Raw genomic sequence first — 17,125 nt, forward strand, 5'->3', positions numbered from 1 at the left:
CCCCAATTTAGACTCCATCAAAAATTGTTGAGTAAAATTCAAAGCAAAAGTTTATAAATAAAACCTAAATCTAAATAGCAGAGCTGAAAAAAGCCATTATGAAAGCAATGTGTCATAAAAAAACGTTTCAGTATTGTAAGTTTCTTGTTGTCTCAAAGTTGCTAATAATAAAGACTGTTCCAAAAGTAAAACAGTTTATACTTAAATCAAATAAGAGCTTTGTACAAGAAAGAATGTGGTGGAGATTATATTAAATAAAAAATTATATTCGAACAAATCCCAAAATTCAGTCAGTTTAAAAGTTATATTAATAAATTAGAGTTTGTTGATAAATATATTGTGTTGTAAGATGGCTTTTAATTAATATTTTTGAATGTGGTCTTTAATTAGAGAAAAATGCCATTTATATCAATTTAAAGTAAAACTTTATTCTCTTTGAGAAGATCAAAATCTTCTGATGCTATCTTAAATTTTTTTTTGGATGAGCTAAAAAAAGATAAGTATAAAGTTCAATTTTCGGTTGGACATAAAAATGTGAAGGCTTATTTTCCTCTGTAAAATAGTCTAATCAAAGTATTGTGCAAATCTAATAAGTGAGCGTGTTTCACAGTTACTTACACATCAACTACATGTTTGAAAGCAGATTTTAAGAAACTTACAGTGAAATTTTTAATGTAAATGATTATTAAATTTTCAGCAAACAGTTAAGTTAATATGCAAAAAGAATTCTGAAGGTGTGAAGAAGTTTTACACATGCAAAAATGTTTGCACAAAGATCTTTTACAAAACAATTAGTGATCGAAGAAAATTCGCTTCTATTATATCGTGTTAATCTTACATTTTAAACTCAGACCTAAGTTTAAACACCGTCAATTTTTAACGTTTTAATTAAAACTCCAGCTGGAGTCTAAACAAACATAGAATAAAAAGTTATAAAATAATTGTGGTATTATAGTATATAAAACATAACTAATAACTTAACCAGTTATCAATATTTTTGCTGTAATTTGAACATAATTACATCTTATATACATACATCTTTTACATATTAATTCTTTATAAAATGTTTATTTAATTCCTTTAAAATCTAAATTTCTAATGTTTTAAATAATTGTATAATACAACAAATATATCGTCAGCACATATAAATTTCAAAATTTTAGTAAGGCAAATTTTCATAAGGATTTATTTATTGTGGTAAAAGATTACTACATCTTTCCAACACCATCTGTAGAGTAGTCCAAGATCATCTGTATTTTTTTTTTACTTAAACAACATCTAGAAATTCAATTACCCTAACAACATTTTTAGGAAGATGTAACTACATCTGGTAATTTTTCTCCAAGTCCAATAACATCAGAAAGAATTTCCTCCAGATATAACTACATCAGAAAAAAATGAATTACATCTAATTAATATAATACATTACAATTTAATAGTTTTTACAAAATCCTGTAGTTATTTTTAATATAATTGAAAAGATGTAACTATACCTGTAGAATTCACAGATGTAGTTGTACAGATGTAGTTATTCTTAACATAACTGAAAAGATGTAGCTTCATCTGTAATAACTATTTTTACACAGACGTTATAAGACATAAATGAAATTTCAGATATTGTTTGATAAATGTTTCACAAACCTCAGTGTATTTACAGATGTTGTTGGACAGATGTTATTAAACATAGCAAAAACTGATGTTGTTACTCGGACCCTTTATTGTGGCTCCTTGATTCATGTGACTATTTAATTGCGGCTCTCGAGTCAAAAAGTTTGGCCGGAGTCGCGTTAAATAAGTAGATCGTTAAATAAGTAGACAGTCAGTTCTGCGCAAGCGTGACGCATGCGCAGATACGGCGTAAAGATTCCGGTAGGTAGGTTTAATCTATCGTTAAATAAGTAGCCTTGTTTCCATTAGGTATAAACTCAAAATAATCATATTTGTAAATTTTTTAAAATTATGTAATTAAAATGCCAGACTAAAATTACTCTGTTGAAGATGTTTAGCAGTATTTCTCTAATGGAATAATAAATTATTATAATTAAAAAATGTCAGCTTTGTGGCATGTGCATATATAACCCACTATTTAAGTTAAACTTTTATATAATTTATGATTAAGAGTTTATTATTATTGTATATTTTTTATTTGCTGTATATTTCTGTTAATTTTGTGCTATGTCTCAGCATTTCAAAACCCACAGTTGTTTTGGGACTTCCATTTTATGCATAGGCTAATTTGTCAACTTTGCTCAGAACTATTAGTCAATTTTGTTATATATTTAAGGGTTGCAACTAAGTATTACTAGAAATGTTTATTGAAAACAATCTAAGATTAAATTAACTGTAAATTTATTATGGATTTAAGCCTAATTTTTAGAAAGTGACCCTAGGTACAGTTAAAAAAAAAAACTTATTGTACCTAGAGCCACTAATTTTTAAACCCTTCTACTTGATGAAATTTTATTAGTATAAGTCAATATACTTATACTAATACAAAGTAATTAGTATAAAGATGTGATCGTATCAGTTTTGCCATTTTTAGACAAGTCTGGGGCCTTGAATTTGGGCATTGAAAAGTTCTGGCCATAGGTACACACACTTCCCCTAAACCTTATTGGACCTCTTGCCTTAACAAACTTTGAAAAAAATATATTATTACAATTACCGATCATTGAAGTAAATATACTGAAAAATTAACAATTAATGTAACTACTTTATTTTATAGATTTTTGGTACTTCAAAAAACTCTAAAATTTTAAAATTATTTGATAAAGTCTGCTTATTTTCCTTAAACCAATCAACAAAAAAAGGTTCAGAGTTTAAACTGGTAATGGTCAGGTTTAACACACTTATTGTACCTTTAACAGTTATTTGTTAATGATAGTATCATTGTAAAAAGGGGCTATCGAAGTTCACATTTTTTCTAAAGTTTTTTTTAAAGTTTGTCAATACAGTCTAAAAACAAGGCCTTAGGTATTTTAAGAGACTCATCTGGCTGGCTTGATGACACCTTGATTAATATAGCACAAAGTTTGTTTTTATATCAGTTTTCTAAAATATTTGATTTTCCAAGTTTAAAATATCTGGGTTTTTCTGCATTTTTAGTAGTTTTAATTTAGGTGGTTTTTCAGAAAGTTTCAGTTTTATGCAAATGATTTATGTTAGAAAATCATATTAGGTGTTTCTAAGTAATGTGTCCTGATGTTGTTTCACATTGGAAGTGTGATGAGTTTTATGATTCACTCTTTAATAGTTTAAGTAAAGATAATGCGGCATTGTTAGTGCATATTGTTGCACATGAAAATGATTGTGATCTTTTCTTAAAAGGAAATGCAACGGCTTTGTGTTGCAGTATCAACGTAGGTTTAATTATATAAAAAGATAATGACATGAGGTAACATTACCTGAAATGTATTGAGAATTGTAAAGATGTTTATTTTTGTTACTGTGTTATACTGTCATAAAAGATGTTTCTTTAGTAGTATCTTTGTTGTGAAAGTATCCTATTATTTCTGTTGTTTTTGTTTTTATTTTTATGACTTATTTGAATATTTAAATTCAATCAATATACATTGTAAGAAATAGTAAATTAAGTTTAGGTCACATTTTTTTATTATTGTGCTATACATTCATTAAAATTGTCGAATAATACCCGTCTAGGTTGTTATTCAACGGTAGTACAGTAGTGGTGTAGTGGTAGAGCACTCGCCTCATAATCGATAAGTTCCGAGTTCGATCACCACCACGTCCCTAGTAGTACCGTACTCAACTTGTTTCTCCGCGTAGCGGTCTTGTTCGTCATGGTTTGTATTTCAGAGTTATAGAGTTGAGAGAGGGTTGTAACAACAGCTAAAGAAGCCTCCTCGACGGTAGCAACTTTTTCGGCCTTGAGGAAGTAAATTAACACACACAAAAAAGGCTAGACACGAAATAATAAATTCTCTTCTTTTCTTTTTTCTACGATAACATCAGAATACTTTTCTTACTATTTATCTGCGTAGAATCATGTAACGATTACAAATATTACATTTGTTAGGTTTCAGGGTTAAAGATTAATAGTTAAACGTGAAACATTTTTCTAAAATGCACAATTAAATTTTTTAGGAATACAATAAACTTTCTTGTGAGATGACTATTTTATTTGTTATCAATCAATTCACCCGTATTGATATTAATACGGATGAATGACCTAAAAAAAGTTTTTTCTTAAAAATATGTTTCTTGTCATACTATACTATAAAGATAAATTACGGCTAGAATATACAAGTTAAAATATTATTTAAATTATCGCGATAAAAATGCCGTAAAATAATAACAATTCGCGTGACAAAGTAAATGCTTTTAGCTCGGTTAACGTATGTTTTTTTTAAACTTGTTAGTATATGACACTGATCTATATTATAACTGGATAGCGCATCTCCTAATAAAATATCGTAATTTTTGAAGCCAAAATATTTTCGCCAGCGCCATATTGGGAGGACCCACGGAGAAATATTATTTAGTTAAAATATTGTTAGGTGAACAAGCTATTTCTTTATTTTGGTGGTTTAACTTTATGTTTTTTTATCTAACGTAGATAGAATGTATGTAAAATTATTATTATTTTTTTTCAAATAATAATAAATATTTTTCAGTAAAATAATTACAATGTTCATTCTATAAATGTCTGGAGAAAATTCCCAAAAGCGAGGGACACAGTGTATTGCATTTGGTTGCCATAAAAAAAAACATTGTGACAGTAAAAGAAGTGATAGTGATGGAATTTCTGATGATGAATCATCTTTAAAACGAAAGTTTCCTAGAACATTTCATATGTGACTTTCTTAATTATTTTTAAAAATAAAAACATTTTAAAGTTTATTGACCTCTGTTAGTTTGCTTGCATTGTGAACAAATGGATTTAAATAAAAGTATAACAAACTTAATAAAATATTAAACGTTATTTTTGCTACCAATTTTATTCAGATTTCTTTCAAACACTGAAAAAAAAAAAAGAATGGACCAAAATATACCGTCAAGAATGAAGTCCAAGTAGTAGCAGTTTGATATGTTCTGATCATTTTTTAGAAAAAGATATCGACAGAACTGGACAAACTGTTAGGTTAAGGGAAAATTCTTTTCCTAAAAGATTTTAAAAATTCCCAGACCACTTAAAAAAGGTATATAATCAATTATGTTTTTATTTATTGTACAGGTTTGTTCAATATGTACCTTTTAGTTCTTAGTTACCCTATGCAGTGTGCTAGAGGGTTTATAACACAACTGTATGGTAAGCAGCTGAAACATATAATAACCATTTGCTATTGTATGCTTTAATTTTATAAATGCTGCATGAACTATTAGCTAAGCTCTGTGAGTAAACACAACTTAGAGGTTCCTTCTAGTTTGATATCAAATTTGAAAATTTTATAACTATATATATATGTATATATATATATATGTATATATATATATATATATATATATATATATATATATATATATATATATATATATATATTATATATATATATATATATATATATATATATATATATATATATATATATATATATATATATATATATATATATGTAGGGTAAAGCGGGGTAATAAGATCAGAGGGGCAATAAGACCTTTTTGAGCAGAGCTAATACTAAATTCCTTTATGCTATTGTGTAAATAATAATTTACTAAGTTTTTCATGATATATATTTGCTTACTACGTAAACAAGTAGTTTAAATCATTTCTTGGACTAACAACTAATTTTTTACCATGATTAATTTGGTTTTCAATATCGACGTTTTTTACGGCACTTTTTAATTTTGTTCGAAGTTTATGAAAAACTTTTCCAATATCGGTGCTCCTCAGTTTTTAATTAAAAAGTCTATAACAAGTTGTTTTCTTTTATTTTTCTTGAAAGTAAAGTACTATCTAAGTTTAGTAAGTTTTTTTTTAAAGTTACACATTCTACTTAAGTAATATTTAGACATAAAAATAATAATTTAAATGTCATATTTATTTTAGTAAAAATCATTGACTCATTGAGCCGTCCAATCAAGGTTTTGACATTTTAAACATATACCTTTAAAATTATCTTGCACACAATTTTTTTTTGTTATACTAGCAAAGGTAAGACTTATTTGAGATACTTATTACAAAAAATTTTATTTATTAGTTTACTCAGAGTATAAAACTTTTATTTTAAAACAAGTAGGTCTTAATGCCCTCCCTGACTAGTAAAAAATGGCAAAACTCTCTAATAAATTTAAATCAGTTATAAATTTCATACTATTTAGTTAAAAAATTATGACTAAAATTAAAAGCAACTTTTTAATGTAAAAATAAATTTTGTAAATGTATTTTTGAAAATAAAAGTTTTTTTTTTTTTTTTTAGAATGGTTCGAACATACAAAAAGTTAAAGCAGGGAGGAAGGAAATCCTACTCAAATAGCCAGGAAATGAAAGATGCCTGCAGTTCCGTTTTGAAAACCAGGCATCCAAACATTTTAGGTGTGACAGGAGAGCTCTTTCGAAAAGAGTAAACGGTGAACTATCAGTCGACTCTCATCCAGGACGAAAAACAGTTTTGACCTCACAGCAAGAAAAAGAGCTGTCAGAATGTCTTATTTTAATGGCTGATTGGGGATGGGGTTTTACTAGAGGTGAAGTAAAAGATTTGATACAAGATTTTCTTAAAACAAACAGTATTGATACACCATTTATAGATTCTCGACCAAGTAAAGACTGGTTGCATGCTTTCTTACAACGAAATCCCAAAATTACGCCAAGAAAAACTGAACATTTAAGCAATTCAAGAAACCATGCTGAAAATCCTGAGACCATCAAAATTTGGTTTGATCTAGTCGAAAAAACATTAAAAAATGCAGGAATTATTAACCTTCCTAGTCAAATATTCAACTCTGATGAATCGGGGTTCATCACTGACCCAAAGGAGCAAATTGTATTAGCAAAACGAGGTGCTTCTCGAGTGTCGCAAAGCATTGGTGGGTCAGGCCGGGAGCAAATTACTGTCAATTGTGCATGTTCTGCTAGTGGGCATATATTGCCACCATATATTATCTACAAAGGAAAAAATTTGTATATGGACTGGGTTAAAGGTGGCCCTGATGGAGCTGTTTATACTACTAGTAGTAAGGGCTGGATGGAGTGCCCTCATTTTTTAGAATGGTTTCAAAGCATATTTCTAATGTATACAAAGCATCTTGCAAACCGCCCACGTGTTCTTATATTTGATGGTCATATTTCTCATATTAGCTCCCCACTTATTGATATGGCAAAAAAAAATAATGTTATTCTCCTACGTATTCCTGCTCATCTCACCCATCTTCTTTAACCTTTAGACACATCAGTTTTTCGACCTGTAAAAAGTAAATGGCAAAGTTTGCTTATAAAATATGCAAGAACACATAATGTACCAGTATCCAAGAAACATTTTCCAGGGCTACTACGTACCCTTTTTCAGAGTTCCTTTACTATGGAACAAGTCAAAAGTGGTTTTAAGGGAACTGGCATTTTCCCTCTTAACAAAGATGCTATTGACACACGTTTATTTAATCAGTGTTTTCAGTCACATGTAAAGAAACCTACATTCTCCACTAATCATCTCACAAGATCATGTTCAATGCCTAATCTTCAAAGCATTTGTGTTAACGATGCTCCCATTTCAACATCAATATCATCGGCTTCATCATTACCAGTTTCTACATCGACTTCCTCTATCAAAGATTTTTTTCTTAAGCAATTACAGTCTAAATGTGCAGAAACCTCTCTTCATGGAAGATCTGCACGGGTTAAAAGGTTTCGCTATGGTGAAAGTTTAACATCAGAAGCATGTTTAAAACGAACAAGAGAAGCTTCAAAAAAACAAAACAAAAAATTGAAGAAAAAAAAAAATAATAATAAAAATGATAATGATGACAACAGCAGTATTGTATGTCCTGAATGTGGTGACTGTGGAGATAAAGGTGATCATTGGGTGTGCTGCGATGTTTGTGACATTTGGTATCATGTAAAATGTACTATGATAACTGAATTAGATGATGTTAAAGTCATGGAGTGGAAGTGTAGTAATTGTTCTAAGTTTTTGTAAAAATATAATCTTAAAAATTATTATTTTTTAATTGACTCCTTTTTAAATATTTGTTTTCACACAGTTTTATGATATTTTTAAGTTCGTCAACAGCTTTTTAATCTTATTTAAGTATTCTAAAAATATGATCAAGTAAAGTATACAACCCCCTCATTTTAGGGAAGGTGAAATCTTACATGATTGTAACTTTTAAACATAAGGTTATTTGATCAAATTAAAAAACCTGCTGATAAATTTAAATGTTTTATAAGATAGCAAAAAAAAAAAAAAATATTAGCTCAATGGCCACATTTCGGGTAATAGTGTCAAAGTTTTGAGATATTTCAGTTCCCAGCCTCAAATTACCACAATATTACACGTTAAGGATAGAAACTTAAGATAAATTAAAAAATAATGTAATATTTTGTCTTTTCTGTAAAATAATGTAATTATTTTACAGAAAAGACAAAATATAGGATAATGGTCTCTTTAAGTTTGCATATTTCGACGATATATGAAATAAAAAATAATTAAGTTTATTTCATTCGTTTTTGACTCAAAAGTTAACCATAATGTTTCAAATAGCTTTTACTGAAGATTTTATAAAGTAACACTATGTTTTTGTTATTATTAAGAAAATAAAGTTACTAACGAGTCAGAATTTTTTGCTACTGGATCACTAATGAAGAGCACATATCAAGTGGATGGGGGGTCAAGACTTTGTAGTAATAGGGGAGGGGGGGAGAGGAAGGCATGCTTTTTCAATTTGGTGGATCCTGACCACCTATGAATTTAGGGGGGGGGGGTTAACTTTCAGTTTGATGATTTTTAAGCAGGCAAGTCCATAATTTTTTTTGATGATTTTAAAAAGCCTCTTTAGTTTACTCACTTAATTTAAACAAAGTGCTGTGTTAATATAAAAGTTTACAAAAAAAAAAAAAAAAAATTAAATATATCTTAGGGAGCGATTGCCTCCCTCTTACTATGGATCCACCCTTGGCATAGATCCGTGGTTAGTCATCACACACCACTAATTGGATTTGAAATTTGTTTTATTTATATAATGAATAGCTATAGACAATAGATTTAACTTGGTATAAATTATATCGTATATAAAGGATTACTTCAATAGTCAAATTATAATGTATACCTGTATTACTTATAATTTTTTGATTGGCATATTTAATAATAACTTCTTGAATACTCATTTTTAGACCACATTTCTCATACGAATTTAAATTATAATTAGTTAAATTGTTCCAACAGTAAATTTTTTTTTTTTTTTAAATCTTTTTTTCTCCCCAAACAGTTATATAGGCCCTTTTATATAGACCCAAAAGTTCACCTTTCGGAGCTAAAACAATTGGGGATTTTGTTTTTGTGAAATATCATACATTTGTGTTTACTTGAACAAAGTTTTAGCTTTATAGTATTTTATTCCTGGTCGAAATTCTACTGTACCGTATTTTACCGTATACCGCATAAAAGGTTTTCGAATAAGTGGAGATAGAAGTGATAAATAGGTGTGTTATGACATATTTGACATTTTATATAATGTTGAAGGCACTTTAATTACAAAAAGGGAAAATATTTAAATTATCGAATAAAATTTTAACAATTGCGCTAAGTCTTGGTAAAAATATATACATTCAATATACTTGGTCTTATTGCCCCCCTTTTTTTATTTTTTGCGATTTTTTTTTATAACTTCTTACCAGTCTTGGCACTATGCAAAACTTTTTTTTTTCCGTATAAAATGCTATGCCTCGTATACAAATACGTTGTCTGTCACTAGGAAAAAAAATATTAGTGAAATTCATAATATTCATTTTTTACAATAGAAAAACCTGAAAGTATATGAAAAAAGTGGTCTTAATGCCCTCCTTTGCCCTATATATATATATATATATATATATATATATATATATATATATATATATATATATATATATATATATATATATATATATATATATATATATATATATATTTTATTTCTTTCAATATTAGAAAATGAAATAGAGAAAAGTTCCTGTTAATAGATCAACTTTTGAAAATTCTGAAATAAGTGATTTTGAAACTAGTGTTATACCTATCTCCATGAAAGTTGGCTCCCTCAAAAAAATATATAATTGCAGTTTAACTCCAGAAAAAAAAACAGATTGTAGAAACAAGATAATTGTGTCTTTGAAAAAGAAGGTATAAGCAGAACAGCAAAAATCTCAAATGAAAAAAAAGATAACATCTCTTAAATCAGTTGTAAAAAGTCAAAAACGAAAAATATCATCAAATTGTGAAGAAATGCTATTAAAAACATTTTCAGAAGTTTTCAAGCTCTAACCAGAAGAATGATAATGTGTAAAAATCATGGTAAAGGATTTAAATATTCAGAAGAAACCATATCCTTTGCACTTACCGTGCAGTTTTATTCAAGCAAAGCCTATGATTATGCACGAAAAATATTTAACTTTAATTTACCACATCAAGCACAAATTAGGAAATGGTATGGAAAAGTTTCAGCAGAACCAGGTTTTACAAAACCAGCGTTTGCAGCGCTTAAATACAAGGTTATAGAAGCTGAAAAGTTAGGATCTAAAGTTGTTTTGTTTGATAGCGAAAACAATGCAATATCATGGAAATATATAGTTTATCTTCAAAAACTGCAAGAAGATGAAGGATTACGCTTTGGAAATAAATTAAGACTAGCCCATATTAATTGGAGGCAGCAAAGATTAAAAGTAAATCTTGCTGGTCAGGCAATTAGTTCAAGTGTAGCTAATGCAATAGAGTTCTGTTGCAAAGACCTTAAATTAATGCAGTTTCAAGGTGATGCAACAGTTAAATTTATTAGAATATTTGATAGATTGTTTGACATTTTGAACTCAAGAAATCCTTTTGCTAAAGGTTATAAATCCGCACTAAAAATGAGTAATAAGCATATATGGGATAAATTTCTTGATGAAGCATATGATTATATTTCCAACTTACAAGACTCATCTCATAGATTGTTGCATACGACAAGAAAAACTGGGTTCATTGGATTTTTAATAGCTATAAAAAGTATTAAGCAGGTTAAAATATTTTGTAAAGTTATACTTATATCTGAAACTTGTAAACTTGGTTCTAAAAAACATGCTCCAGAATCCAATTTTCTTAAAGTAAAGGACAATGGTGGTCTTATGAAACCAACAAAAGATATTATTACTGTTTGTAAAGAAACAGAAAAAAAAATTACAAGAATGCTAGCAACAATTCCTGGAAAACTGCCACAGTCCAAAAATATCCCAGAAGTTATATCTATTTCAGTTTTAGAAAGTTTAGGATCTGTTATATTTAGAGACTTGCATGAACATATGTTTGATACTGTATTAATGAAAACCATGTTTTTAAATTAATCAAAATAATTTCTCAATATTATTGCAAAGTCAGACTTAATGATCTGGGAAAAAAAGCCACTGAGAAAATGTCACAGAAAAATAATAGAAAAATATTAAGTAAATTGGTATTATTTAATCATCAATAACTACAACTTTTACAAACACAAAACTATCTTATATCATAAATAGTAACATTATATATATATATATATATATATATATATATATATATATATATATATATATATATATATATATATATATATATATATATATATATATATATATATATATATACATATATATATATATATATATATATATTTATATATATATATATATATATATTTATATATATATATATATATATATATATATATATATATATATATATATATATATATATATATATATATATATATCAATCAATCAATCAATCAAAATTTATTGACAGGCTCAAGGCCCAATACAATAAATATACAATCGGTAAAATAAAGTGGATTAGAATAAAACAAAATATTTAAATAAAATAAAGATAAGAAATTAAAGTGTTATAAATACAACTCAGCTCTCCATTTAAACATCAGTGGAAACTGCAGGAACCTGTCTGAGTTAACAAACATATATATATATATATATATATATATATATATATATATATATATATATATATATATATATATATATATATATATATATATATATATATATATATATATATATATATATATATGTTGTTAATAATAGATCTAAAGAATACGATCATTCGTTAGACATTTTACAACAGATTTTTACTATTTTTTTGATATTGCCTTTTTTCTTTCTAATTAGTAGGTACTTTCAATCATTCTCTTTTCTTCTTCTTTCTTTTGGTTTCTTTTCTTAGAATTTCAAGCGCATCATAACAAATCGTGGGTCCTCACAATATGGCCGCCAAAATATTTTTTCGGCTTCAATTTCGATATCAGAGATGCGCTATCCAGTTATAATATAGATCAGTGGTATATGATATATACTAGATGTCTAACTTTGGTCCGAAAAGTGAAGCCGTGGAAGCCATTTCTTTTTCGGGCAAAAGAAATTTATCTAACTACTTTACTCCTGCGGGAGCTCCGCATTGCACCGATTATGAAAAGTTTTTGTAGTTCACCAGCTCTAATAACAATGTTTATTTTTAAATAAAATTGTTTTTTTTTGTTTGTTGGGTCATTATCTTCAATTTTCGGAATTAATTTTGAATGATGCTGTCATTTTTAGTGTGGTTTTTTTAATATTTATGAAGCTATTTTTTTTACCGATTTTTTCCTCCTTTAAAAGTGGCGTGTTCAACTTGAGCAAAGTTTAGTTTTTTTATGCGAAGAAACTATCAGTAGTTTAAATTATAAAAAAAATTAAATTAGAATATTATTTATGAAAGTGCTGTTCAAAATAGTTTGTGTGTCATGTTTTAACCGAAAAGGGGCTACTTTGCACCAGCTAAGAAAGTTGTGAAAAGCAACCTCAGACTATATATTTTTAAGCATTTTATGATTTTAAACCTTGCTAACAGATACAAATTGTTTTTAAGGATGGTAAGGTATTACAAGAGGAAGATAGGAGCTCGTAGTTACAAAAATTATTCAACTGAAACACTAAAATTATGTTTGGATTTAATAAAAAATGGAACACACTTAGTCAACATGTAGTTGCGAAACAATTTAATATACCAAGAAAGACAATAAATAATAAATTAAACCAAAAAAATTTGATGAGACCAGGTAAACAGCCTATATTTTCAAGATTTGAAGAAGAGTTTTGCTGCAAATATCAAATGCTGCAGAGCTGCAGTAAACAAGGAAACAATACAAGCATATATCGAAAATTTGAAGGAGATTGTGAAAAACTTACCTGCAGAAAACATATGGAACCTAGATGAAACTAACTTAACTGATGATCCTGGAATAAGAAGAGTGATATGTCGTTGTGGCATTAAGTATCCAGAGAAAGTTTGTATTTTTTCAAAGTCTAGCACTTTCTTAATGATGTGTGGTAGTGGAGCTGGTGAATTGCTTCCACCATTTGTTTTGTACTAAGCCACTAAAATTTGGAGTACATGGACAGAGGGAGGGCCAAAATATTGTCGCTTTCAAAGTACTAAATCAGGTTGGTTTGATTCATTTGCTTTTAATAATTGGTTTGAAAGTCTTATGTTGCCAAAATTAAAAAAGTTAATTAGTAAAAAGGTTCTCATTGCTGACAACATATCTACTCACCTTAATGTTACTATATTTCAAAAGTGCAGAGAAGAAAATATTTCATTTGTATGTTTGCCTCCTAACAGTATGCATCTTACACAACCTTTAGATGTTGCTTTTTTTAGGCCAATGAAAAAAGCATGGAGAAAAATTTTGTTAGAGTGGAAAGGAACTTCAGAAGGTTTATATTTTGGTGTCTTACCTAAGCAGTACTTTCCGTCGCTACTAAAACAAGTCCTTGATTTTCTAGAACCAAATATTATAAAAATCTTTAAAGTGGTTTTCAAAAGTGTGGAATTTACCGTTGTGATGTGCAACCACTGCTTAATAGAATTTCTAATTAAAAAGTTGAGGTGTCAGCCATCAGTTTGTCATTTTTGGATGCTCTCAAATTGACAAGAACTTCAATTGTGACAAAACCAAAGTTAGCAAAAAAGAACATACCAGCAGGAAAAAGTCTTTCTCATTTAGAGTTACTTGATATGGAATTAGATGGTTCCAGTAAAACAGAATCATTACCTACCCAGCTTCTTGATAACCATTTATTTTATGACTTGGTGAAACCAATTAACAAGCAGGTTGATGCATTTGTAATTATAATAAATTGTAAAAATGAATATTTTCCTGGAATCATAAAATGTTTTGACAAGAATGGAGCAACAGTAAGTATCATGGTAAAATCCTCATATAATTGGAAATGGCCTCTGAAAAAAAAAAGATTTATTTTATATGTGGGATACAATAATTGGAGGAATAAGCCCTCCTAAAATTTTGAGCAAAAGAGGGATCTTCTCAGTGCCAGAATTATTTAATAGTGCGGAATAATGTGAAAACATTGGTATTTTAATTCAGTTATTTTATTTATGAGATGGCCTATTTTTGGATTTTTTATTTGTTTTATTTTCGATGTTTGTTTATTTAAAAGAAAATATTACACTTATTTAATAAATTGTTTTGTGAAATTACTGAATATAACCTCATAATTAAATTAACTTTCAGGGCTTTTTTTTTTTTATTTTTATGTTATGTCATATAAATCACTTATTAATATTAAAAATAGAGGAGGATTAGTTTCTCCCTTATATGATGTTTTTAATATTGTTAATGTATGTGAAAAAAATTTAAAACTATTTTTATGTGGTGATGATGCTCGTAACTTGAAAATTACTTCTGGCAATAAAATTAAAGCTGAATTGATATATACTGTTATTCGAACTCTAGTATCATTAGCTCCATTTAAGTCCTTAAATGAACACGATGTTGAAACCTCCATTATATTTGAAGATCTTCACTCTACCCAACATATCAAAAAAGTATGTAGCATTTATTTTAATATGAGATTTGCTCGGTATGCACAGGTGTACACTGAAAGTTTAAAAAAGTCTACACTTTTGCTAAGACAACAAACAAATAAACTCCTTTTGTTTAAAGGTTTGTAAAAATGTTTATTAAATTAAAAAAAAACATACGAGAATGTTTGATTAATGTTTCCTAAATTTTTTTCTGATAAGGTACGGATTAAAGTTTTAAATAAAAAAGCTTTGATCTGGGTTAACAAAAATGCCTTGATTGTTCAATATGTCTACTTATTTAACGATCTGTCACGGAGAAAACAGTCGAATAGGACATTTTACTCTGGAGTAGATTGTCCTACATTGTAGTAAGTTGTCCGCTTTGAATAATGTGTAATTTCATCAGACAAAATAGCTTAAATAAGATTGCGGACGTTTTGAAGTAAGACGAATTAAGAACTTAGAGAGTTTTTAGAGAAAAAGAGGTTTTATTTTGTATAATTAAAGTTACTTTTAGAAATACTGTCACCGTAGTTCTTATTCGTAAGAGTGTTATTATTATTAGTTCCTGAATTTAGTTATTATTATTATTTAATAATAATATTTACTACAATAATAATAATATTGTAATAATTAATTTAATTAGGTTTAGATGGAACTAGAGATGATAGCTCTTTTCAACAGTGATATACTGCATTAAAATAAAACACTAGTATTTAGCAATTAGGCAAATATGTCGTTTTTTCCCCCGCACTTCAACTCTTTGTAACTCTCTCCCATCTTCCCATTTTCCTGACTCATACAACCTTTAACTTTTTTAAGTCAACCGTTTCCTTGCTCTATAGTTCTATTTTTTTTCAGTAACTCCTAAATTAATAGTGGCTGCTTACAGCCTTGTTGGGTATGAATCAGAATAAAATAAAATAAAACTTAGTATATAAAATATACTAAGTATATTTCATATACTAAGTTTTTTTTTAATATATATTTTTTTTACATATATGTTTTAAATATATATATATATATATATATATATATATATATATATATATATATATATATATATATATATATATATATATATATATATATATATATATAGTTTACAAAATTTATTAAATATTTTATAAGGCAAGGTGAATTAATCCAAATGTTCAAATTAGTAAAACAAATTGACGAACTAAATTTGCTTAACCAAATTGAATATTTTGATACTAATTGTCAAGCAAGAGGTCATAAATTAAAAATGCATAAGGAGTCAATAACACAATCAGACAAAAAATTTTCACTAATAGAATTGTAAATGACTGGAGTGTACTAACACAAGAAATCATAGTCTCCAAACGTAAATCGAATTAAAAACAACATTTATAAATACTTTAAATTTTAACCTCAAATCTCAGATCTTATGTATTGTTTTTAATCCTTGTTAACTTTATTGGCTGTTATAAACTGAAATTCAATGTAATTTCAGTTTCAACTCTTATGAGTTACAGCGCCATTTCTATAAATTCTATAATAAAATATCTATTAATAATTTTGATTATATAAAATTTTAATATATAGTTACTACTAATAATAGTAATTGTAATATTATTGTATTTTGATAAAGACATGAGTCATATAATAGTATTATGATGTTATTCTTTTTTTTATTTTTGTATCTATATGTATGTTTGTGAGTTACATTTTCAGTTATGAGTGTCATAAAGTTTTATATCAGATTTAAAATCTAGTAATCATTTTCATTGTACTACAAGTGAGATAATTGTTTGATTTTACAAGTGTAGTTTAGTTTATGATAAATAAGCTAGAAATTTAGGTTAAATAGTAGTATTAGCTTAAAGAGTAGTATTAGTTTAAAATGTAGCATTAACTTAAAAAGTAGTACTAGCTTAAAGAATAGTATTAGTTTAAAGCATTATTGTTCTTCTTTTTTATATTTATACTTAATTTGTCTATAATTTTATTTATGCTGGAGCTTTATTTGTTTATTTGGATCTATTTATTTTTATTATTTATGCTTGGAGTTTGAAGAAGTTTTTTTGTTTTAAGGTTTCAAAGACATGAAGTTTTTGATTTGTTTTTATTATTAAATAATTATATTTAAAAAAATGATTCTTTTTTATTCCTTTATTTCATTGATTTTA

At 27.4% G+C, this 17,125-nt stretch overlaps 1 protein-coding gene across 1 annotated transcript; it reads left to right on the top strand.

The window, feature by feature from the left end:
* Window positions 1-5,969: 5,969 nt before the first annotated feature.
* Window positions 5,970-7,914, top strand: LOC136074889 (uncharacterized). The gene is made up of 2 exons (XM_065787113.1): window positions 5,970-6,112; window positions 6,378-7,914. The coding sequence occupies exon 2, from the start codon at window positions 6,615-6,617 to the stop codon at window positions 7,335-7,337; it is 723 nt and encodes a 240-aa protein (XP_065643185.1). The 5' UTR covers window positions 5,970-6,112; window positions 6,378-6,614; the 3' UTR covers window positions 7,338-7,914.
* Window positions 7,915-17,125: the final 9,211 nt, after the last annotated feature.

This window comes from Hydra vulgaris, chromosome 01 (assembly GCF_038396675.1).
Source record: "Hydra vulgaris chromosome 01, alternate assembly HydraT2T_AEP".
Taxonomy (NCBI): domain Eukaryota; kingdom Metazoa; phylum Cnidaria; class Hydrozoa; order Anthoathecata; family Hydridae; genus Hydra; species Hydra vulgaris.